Source organism: Coturnix japonica, chromosome 4, assembly GCF_054131305.1.
Source record: "Coturnix japonica strain WE chromosome 4, WE-NBRP24, whole genome shotgun sequence".
NCBI classification, from domain to species: domain Eukaryota; kingdom Metazoa; phylum Chordata; class Aves; order Galliformes; family Phasianidae; genus Coturnix; species Coturnix japonica.
Window position 1 is genome coordinate 89,489,084 of NC_140666.1, and position 9,629 is coordinate 89,498,712.

The 9,629-nt window shown below is 54.8% G+C and overlaps 1 protein-coding gene across 1 annotated transcript; it reads left to right on the forward strand.

The window, feature by feature from the left end:
- The first annotated feature begins 5,293 nt into the window (after positions 1-5,293).
- EGR4 (early growth response 4) lies at positions 5,294-8,257 on the forward strand. Its single transcript, XM_015863043.2, has 2 exons — positions 5,294-6,005; positions 6,277-8,257. Exons 1-2 carry the CDS (start codon positions 5,867-5,869, stop codon positions 7,557-7,559), a joined length of 1,422 nt encoding a protein of 473 aa, XP_015718529.2. The 5' UTR covers positions 5,294-5,866; the 3' UTR covers positions 7,560-8,257.
- Positions 8,258-9,629: the final 1,372 nt, after the last annotated feature.

Consider the following 9,629-nt stretch of genomic DNA (forward strand, 5'->3'; position numbering starts at 1 on the left):
GTGCACCAGGCTCTCTATATGTCCTTGTCTGTGCCACTTTGTTTGCACCAGTGGTTGCACAAATAGTGCTGCTGGCATGGAGTCTATCAAGGGTGTCCTCTGCCCATTCCCAGCTCCTATGGGCACTGGGAGATCATGGAATCAAAGAGTCATTAAGGTTGGAAAAGACTTAAGTTCCCCATGCCCAACCCCAATCCATCCCACCATGCCCATTGACCACATCCCTCAGTGCCTCATCTCCATGGTTTATGGACACCTCCAGGGATGCTGACTCTCCCTGGGCAGCCAGGGGAGAAGAACCTTTGTCTAATATCCAATTTGAAATGAAATGATGGTGGCTGGATCTCAAAACCTACTGGATGCCATGGAGAAAGGGATGGGTGGAGGTGAGCCAGTGCAGAAGGCTTTGCTCCTTGCCCCAGGCACAGAAATGTGCTCCATGTGAACCAGACAGCACTGCAGCCAAACAGAGCCGTTCTTATGTGTCCTTCCTTAGAGGGATTTTATTCTAATGGTTTGTTAATGAACGCCTTTATCTGATGGCAAGGCAGCTCTGTTTCAGGATGGTGGCAGCCTTCATGTCATGCTTGGGGCATCTCCGCTGCCTCGCATTGCCCTGGGATGAGAGAAGACAAAAGGCAGCCGGGCTCATCCTAGGTGGGCTGGGAGCCAGGCAGCTTAACAAGGATGGAGCTTAATGCTGCTGCTTCATTTCAGGCTGTGAGATCCTGGTCAGAGCTCTCTGGAATGAGAAGTCGCAAAATGAAGCAGTTCAGTGGTTTAAGCAATGTTTTGTTAAACAATATACTGCGTTTTTAGAGCTGATGAAAAACCAGCGTGAGAATGAGTGGAGAAAGGCTTATTTGGGGCTCAATGAATCATTTCATTCAGGCTGGAAGGAGGGCTTGCTTCAAGTGCCTGCAGCTTCCCATCAGCGTGCTGCTAAGACAGAATCTTAAAGGAAAATGTGAATTTGGAAAGAAATGGAGAAAATCATCCCCTCCTGCTTTATTGCCAGGAAGGCAGGTGGGCTGCCTGCTCCCAAATTGGAGGGATTTCACCCCAAAGATGGCTCAACAGCAAGCATGCAGGAGATGCAAGCCAGAAAGGGTAAGGTCAGGAAGAGACAGCACCATAGCCGAGCACCCAAAGAATATGGTGATATGCAGCAACATAAAACCCAGAGGCAGATAGCCATCCGCCCTGACCTCCCGCCAGGCTCAGCTCTGAAATTCCAGCCAGCAATCCTCACTCGTGCTGGGTAGTGATAAAAAAAGCCCTTTTGGCAGACATTTCACAGAGCCTCACGCGCTGCTTAAATCTGCCGTAGCCATCAGAAGGAAGGTGCTCGTGGGCAGAAGCCCTCAGAGGTATCCGTGGTGGTGCAGGTGATCTCCTCGACCTCTCCGTGTCGTCCCCTCTGTCACTGAGCATCTTCTCTGCAGAGCTGGGAATGGGTTCGATGCAGAGACAGCAGGGCTGGTCGTGTGCCAGTTGCCATGGAAATGCAGAGCGATGTGTTTGGGAAGTTTCCCTGGAAGGGCACATGTAGCTGGTTGGAGGAGAGATGTGGGGTGAGGAATGGAGATCTGGCAGTGGGGTAGCGACCCGTCAACGTGTCACCCCCAGTGGATGACCCAGGAGGAATCGCTGCTCCATCCATCACAACCTGGGACATCCAGCAAATCACAGCATCACAGCACGCCTTGGGTTGGAAGGGACCTTAAAGATCATCCAGTTCCAACCCCTAAATCATAGAACTATGGGTTGGTTGACTTGAAAGGCACCTTCAAGAACACCCGGTTCTAATCCTTAAATCATAGGATCATAGAATCAAAGCACAGCATAGGTTGGAAGGGACCTTAAAGCCCACCCAGTTGCAACCCCTAAATAACAGAGTCCTGGAACCATAGAATTGTGGGCATGGCAAGCACCTTGAAACCCATCCAATTCCAACCTCAAAATCATAGAATCATAAAATCATAGAATCATAGCATGGCCTGGATTGGAAGGGATCTTAAAGCTCACCCATTTCCAACCCCCAAATCCTGAGAGCGTGTTCGAAATCAACAGGAAGAGAGGTATATTTACCAAAACCACTCCTCATCTCACAGCACGGAGGGTTCAGAAAGGAATTGGACAGTGGGGAGAAAAATACAAAGGGCTGTTACATATAAGGTATTGGTCTAATGCAGGAGCCATGAATATCTGGGGTGTGGAAGAAGGCACATATGGGTTATCTTTTTCCCTGAATATAATCTATGAGTTCATAGGACGAAGTCTGGCTGTTGCAGTGGCATTGCCATGAGCCAGTGCTCAGCCCATCCCCTTGGGAAGATGGATTCCAACCTCAGCTTGAAGGCAAGGCCCTGGCACAGGTTGCCCAGAGCTGTAGGTGCCCCATCCCTGGAGGTGCTCAGGGCCAGATTGGATGGGGCCCTGGGCAGCCTGATCTGTTACTGTGGAGTAACCAGCCCACAGCAAGGGCTGGGGCTGGGAGGGCTTTAAGGTCCCTTCCAACATAATCATTCTATGACTGTGATAGGAGTCATAGGGAAGAGCCCAGATCATGCCCCTAAGGGTGAAAACTGAAGGAGAAATGGGACAAACTCAAGAGTTAGAACTTCATTTCCATGCTGTAGACCCACTGGGAAACATCAGGACCTGAAAACTGGGGCAAGATCTGTGCTCCATTTGCTCCCCCTCAAAGCAGGGAGAGAGCTGGCCCTGGTGCATGGATTTCCTCCCCGTCCTTCTGTGACGACACAGTTCACCATAGGAAGGCTATCCCACATTCTCCCGAGCCAAGTGCCACTCTGTGCACCAAAGCCTGGTGCCAGCAGCCAGCCCCAGGGCCTGGCTGTGCTCCCAGTCACGTTTTCCATGACCTCATGCACTTCATTGGAGCCATCTCTGGCGGTGTCACCTCCCTGCTCGGAGCCCATGAGCCAACACAGCCACAGTCCCCAATGGGAGCTGCCAACAAAGAGAGTCATTTACAGATTTCAGAACTGATTTTCTAACAACAATCGGTTTTTGCTTCTCTCATTCTAAGCAGAATTGGGTAAATAGGGCCATATCCACACCACTCCAGCCACCCCTGTGTGACTAGCAGCAGGCATGGTGGGGATGGGTTGATGGTTGGACTTGATGATCGTAGGGGTCTTGTCCAACCTTAACCATCCTATGTCTCTGCAGACAACACAGCATCGTTTTCCTGCCTCAAACTGAAACACCACAACTACTTTAGAATATAAAAGTGGAGCATTTTTTTCTATCTCCAGGAGAAAAGGTCCTCAGAAGAGTGACAGCCCTACCCTAAGATCCCACATCCCCCTTCACAATGCTGACAAACCAGATCCAGCTCAGCACATCCAAATAAAATGAGTGGAAATATGTTTGGTGACCCTGCACATAGCAGGGAGGGTGAAACTAGATGGTCATTGTGGTCCTTTTCAACCCAGGCCATTCTATGGTTCTATGATTGATTCTACGTGGTGCTGAGGAACATGTTGGGGATGGGTTGGGGTTGTTTTGTTTCCATCCCCAACCTCACAGCCTGTTTTCTGATGCTCCCTGAATCACCAGATGGGCTTAATGCTCCTTTGCACCTCTCTGCCACAGATCTCAGTGCATTTTATAGAGCAAAATGTGGGGAAGCACTGCTAGACACATCTGAGAGTGCTTTGACCAAGGTGACGTGGTGATTCATGGCCCAGCCAGGAATAGCACTGCACCCTTATTTGATCCCATGGGTGCAGCCATGGGCATCCAGCATCCAAGCCATGCATCTGCAAACAGCTGGGAACCAGGGACACGTCCCTTCCTGGCACAGGTTGCCCAGGGAGGTGTTGGGTGCCCCGTGGAGGCATTCAAGATGAGGCTGGATGGGGCTCTGAGCACCTAATGGAGCTGTGAGTGCCCCTGTTCATTGCAAGGAGTTGGACCAGATGGCCTTCAAACGTCCCTTCCAACTCAAACCATCCCATGGTTCTATAATTCACAGCCCCTTTTGCAGCTTTCTCCTTCCCACCAGCCACATCCTGGATGAAGTGCTCATGGCCAACACTGACCTTCCCATTGGCTGTGAATGCCGTCATACAACTGTTTTCTAGCGGGCTCCAAATCACCTTGAAATAAGCCTTCCCAAACCAACCATGCTCAATGTCAGCTCATCAAGGCTCAATGGCCACTCTTGCAGGGCTGGGCTCTAAATCCAGTTTGCTCTTGGAAAGCTGAAAATGTGGAAAACTGAAAAGTTTGGGAAATTGGAAATCTCCAAATGGTGAAGCTGGACAAGCAGGTTTTCTTCAACACAGGTTATGGGATGCTGAGAGCAGCATTGGGAAGAGCCTTCCAAATCAATGCTTGTACCACACATCTACCCTTAGAACATCCCCATTGGGTCCATCCATGGGGTCTGTGGGGTCAATCTGCCTTTTCCCAGCCTGAATCCATGCCCGTGGCACTGTGCTGGGTGGGATCCATGTACATGGAGCGGGAGGAGCTGCCCGCAGCCTTTGGCTGCTCGCCCCATCGCAGCCGGGATCTGAGTGCCAAATGCCAGCAGAAAAAAGGGAAAACGTTGCAAAAACCAGGAAAGGAAGGAGGGGGGGAGAAATCTCAAACCCGGCACCTTTCACGCTTCTAGAAGGAACAAGAGCAACAAAAGGCATTCACGGGGAAAAAAATAGCAGAAGGCGAATAAGAGCCTGGGGAGATGTAAATCTGGAATAACAGCAGCCCACGTTGGGAGCGGAGCCAGATTCCAACACCCGGGGCTTCATCCGGAGGGAGCTGAGTCCTAATAGTGGGGCTGGGGGGGTTCCCATGGGACACACTGTGTGTGTGTGTGTGATTGCACTCGATGGGGAGCGGGTTTGCATCCAGATAACATGGAAGCGCGTGTGAATGCACACGGATACAGGTACACGCGCATCGACTCGTATTGCTACGCGCATAAATAGATGCACAAGGATGTACAAGCACACGGAGAGGGCACGGACACACACAGATGGACCGCGGCTCTGCAGCACCTGCTCAGCCCGCAGTGATGGATTGAGATATCGAGATTGATAGTTCAAAAGAGAGAGAGGAGAAAGGAAAAGGGGGGAGGGGAGGGGGGGAAAATAGAGAGAGAAAAAAGAACCGAGAGAAAAGGAGGAGGGAGGGGTGGGGGGAGGGAGGGGGCAGCGCGTCACGGGAGAGATTTCCTTATTGGGACTCCCTAGCCTACATCCTGAGTCCATATACGGGCATTTACGTCACGGCAGCCTCACTGGGGACTCCAGAAATGGCTGCGGCGGAAGGGTCGGAGCAGCCCCGCTGCAGCTATAAAGGGGGTGGCGGGGAGGGAGAGCCGGGTGTCCGCACGGGCTGCGCTGCTCCGCCGGCCCCCTCCCACCCCCCGGGCACGGAACCCCCGGCCGAACCCCCAGCACCGCCCCGAGCCCCCCCCGGCACCCTCCTCCTCCTCACCCCTCGGATTGCCCTACGGCATCCCGCAGCGTCTCTCTAGGATTGTTCCCTGCGCTTCGCTGCATCCCCTGGCACCTTCACCGAGCACCCCAAGCACCCCCTGCATCACCTCAAGCATCCCCTGCATTGCTCAAAGCATCGCACAGGGCAACACGGAGCATCGCCCGGATAAACCCAAGCATCCTCCTGGAGCACCCCGAGCATCCTCTGCATAACCCTAAGCATCCTCCAGAGCATCCCGAGCACCATCCGGATAACCCCAAGCATCACCTCGAGTACCGCAGAGCATCCTCTGGATAACCCAAAGCATCCCTGGAGCAACCCCTCCTGGCTCATCCGGAGCATCCCTCAGCCCATTCCATCTGATCCATCCCTGCATCCCAGGGAGATGCTCAACGTGATGGATTTCTCCTGCTCGGACCCATTGTATTCCAAGTACGAGGAGAGCTGTGAGATGAAAGCCGGGGACCTGCAGGGTTTGGGGCAGCCTGAGCAGCAACTTCTGGAGGAGGCCGAATTCCTTGGAGGTAAGGGCAGGGCCGGGGGCACCCTGCTGGGACTGCATTCCTCAGCCTGGAACCGTGCACATCCCCCTCCTCTGCCCCCAGCCCCTGGCTGTGGGTCTGGCAGTGCCCAGGGTGGGGGTGGGGGGGTGAAGCCCAGAGCTCCCCCTGCATCCCTGGGTGGGGGGGGGGGGGGGGAACACGCAATGACGCACCATCAGACTCCCTCTGTTCCCCCGTGTCTCCCTGTCTGTACCCCTTCATCTCTGTAACGCTGTCCCTTCTGCATTCCCAGGTGAGCTGCTGGAGTACCCCCCCCTGGGCAGCCAGCTGTCCCCCTCACTCAGCTACACCGGCAGCTTCTTCATCAAGGCTGTGCCGGAGCACCCCCAGGACCAGGAGTCCCTCTTCAACCTGATGTCGGGGATCTTGGGCATCTCCCCCTTTGCCACCTCCGAGGGTCACCAAAGACACCTGGATGCACTCTATCCCTGTCCCGAGGTGGCTCCCAACCAGATGGACCTCTATCCCAGCTGCCAGCCCGAAATGAATGGCTCCATGCAAACCCCCTTCACTGAGCAGAGCTACGGCAGCTTCCCCTCTGCGGACACTGTGCACCCGCTGCAACCTCAACCCTCCTTGGGAACCACCTCCCAGTGCTTCTTTGAGAGCAAGCTGCTGGACACCAAGCAGGACATCAAGCTGCCCTCCAGCTCCACAGCACTGGATAAGTTCAAAGCCCCCTGTGCCCAGTGGGAGCCCATCACCCCACATCAACCCTTCCTGCCCACTGGCTTCCATCCCACAGAGACCTTCCCAGTGGGGGAGAGCAGCCAGGCCATGTTCCACCCATTGGGCTCCAAGATGGAAAACGCGCTGACCATCAGCTGCCAGGCAGAGCTCGGAAGCCTCACGGAGGATCCTGCCTGTTTCCCCAGCACCAATTTGGGTTTTGGCTGCGAGCCGGAGAACTTTGCCGACACCAAAATCCATAACCTCCCTGCCCAGCTGATGTCGGAGTTTGACTCTTCCCTGGCACAACCCGAGGTCCTTCCAGGTCTGATGGGTTCCACCGAGATCCTCCATCCCCATCCCTCACCCTCTGTGCCCCCCATGGACTTTTTAGGCCACCCCGTGCCATCCTCCGTCCCCTCCCTGCTGCCCACCCCTCCTACCTTGGCCGAGCCCAAGAAGAAGACTCGCCGCACCAAGTGCTCTTCCAAATGCTTCTGCCCCAAACCCCACGAGAAAGCCTTCGCCTGCCCAGTGGAGAACTGCGTGCGGAGCTTCGCCCGCTCCGATGAGCTCAACCGGCACCTGCGGATCCACACGGGCCACAAACCCTTCCAGTGCCGCATCTGCCTGCGCAACTTCAGCCGCAGCGACCACCTCACCACCCACATCCGCACGCACACGGGGGAGAAGCCCTTCTCCTGTGACACCTGCGGGCGGCGCTTCGCCCGTAGCGATGAAAAGAAGAGACACAGCAAAGTCCACCTGAAGCAGAAAGCGCGGACGGAGGAGAAGCTCAAAGGGTTGGGGTTCTTCTCGGTGGGTCTCTCCTTCGGCACGCTGTGAAGACACAATGTTGGCGATGGGAGATGGTGTTTCCCCATACGGGACGTCGAACGTCCCATGGAAGAGCATCCCGTGGTGGGAACATCCCATGGTGGGAGCAACCTGGGGTGGCCCTATAGATGGAGCAGCCATGGAGAAGGTGACAGAGATGGAGCACTGGGAGGAGAGGTTCAGGCCAGGGCAGTGCTGGACAGCGACTCACATCATCATGGAATCACAGGATCCTTGTGGTCGGAAAAGACCTCTAAGATCACCAAGTCCATTTGCCACCAAGACTTTCCACCATTACCACTGACATCAACACCTCCAGCCTACGGAGCCATCTCCAACCCACAGAGACTGAGTCGTCCCTACAGCTCCTCTTCCAAGGAGGAAAAGAGGGCAAAATATGCTGTACAGAAGGGGATTACCCACAGTTTCTATACCCATGGACACATCAACTGGGGCTGCTTTTACAGCCAGCTGTGCCTCACCCGCACTGCACATGGCATTCACAGCACACCAAGTGTTTTCCCAATGGAAATCAATGGCAGAGGAGCCGGCGCCGCGTGGCTTCGTGATGGAGAGCAGTGGTGCCCCTTCGGAACGGTGATGGTCGTCATTACCATTATAAATATCTTCCTGTTTGTAAAAAGAATCTATCAGGACTACTGCAGAGATGTGTCTATTTTTATAATTAAAGCTTTGTTCCGATCTGAGCTCTCTCTGCCTTTCAAAGCCTGAGCAGCAGCCGACGGCTGTGGGATTTCTGCTGCGTTTTTTGACCTTTAGCTGCCACGTCATGATGGGGGAGGGGGGGGGGAAGTGCCCAAGTAACTGAGCATGGAGGGGAAACCATCAGCAGGGGTGGAAAACCCATCAGAGGGGATGGCCTTCATCCCCCTATCGCAGGGTGGGCGGCTCTGTCCCAAGGCAGAGTGGGGAAGGGGCCCTTTGCAAGGAGGACGCTGTGGTTCTGGGTTGCTCTGCAGGGAGAGATGTGGCTGCGGATGCTGTGCCCTGGGCACCAGCCCAGCGCTGCTCCTGGAGGGATTTGTCCTACTTGGAGCCCCACGGTCGGCTCAGCCTCAGGCTGCCCCAACCTGTGGTCCCTGCAGTATTATGGGGGTGTGCTGTGGGATGGACACAGCATCCTGGGGGGCTCAGTGTAAAAGGATGCATCCCCCTGGGCACCAGCAAGGCTTGGGTAGAGGGGGATGAGGAGACAGCCCACAAGAAATGGGGGAAATGGGCCTCAGGGATCGAGGTTATTTTTCTCCTCGTTCCCATCCCAGAAAACTGGGGATCTCAGCCAAAACTGTGTTATGGACAAAGAGAGATTTCCCCCTCCATCCTCTGTATCCCTCAGCCCTCCCAGGCATCTGGGCTCCAGCCTCATCCTTCCAGGGATGAGGGACACTGTTATCCCATGTTTCTGCCCCACAGAACCCACTGTCCCACATCACGGGGTGGGAGGTGAGGTTGGGAACTTGGACAAAAGGTCCTTTAGGGCTGCATAGAGGTGGGATGGGGGCAGTTGTACCTGGTGCCCTAAGTCCTGAATGTCCCCTTGGACCTATCCTTAATCTTAGCCCTTCACTGGCACCCAGGGGTGCTCATCCCCTCTGGCCTTGTTCCTGCTGGCACCCACTGCAATGCTACACCAGGAGGGGACACACACAATTCCCCTACGCCACTCAGCCATGCATCATGCATGAGGCTTTATTAATACCCCTCCCAAAGTGCATCTATTATTGACGAGAGCCTGAAAGCTCTGCAAGAGCTCGGGGCTCCATAAAGCCTCCAAGCTCTGCTCCGAGTCCAGAGCTGCCAAGGGAGGAGGGAGGAGGGATGGAGGATGCAGCTGACTGGGGGCAGGATGGGGCAGGTTGTACCCCAACCTTTCAGGGTTTCTTGGGGATGGGGATGGCTGCTTGTCCCTCAGAATGGGCTCCCCATGCCATCTCCCCAAAGCTGTGTTCACAAGGAAAGGAACACCATGCTGGGTGGCTTTGGCACCAAGGACCAAATTGGGGTTCTTGGGACTGGAGGAGGAAAAAGGCAAGGACTGCTGTGGGGTGCTTGGGGATA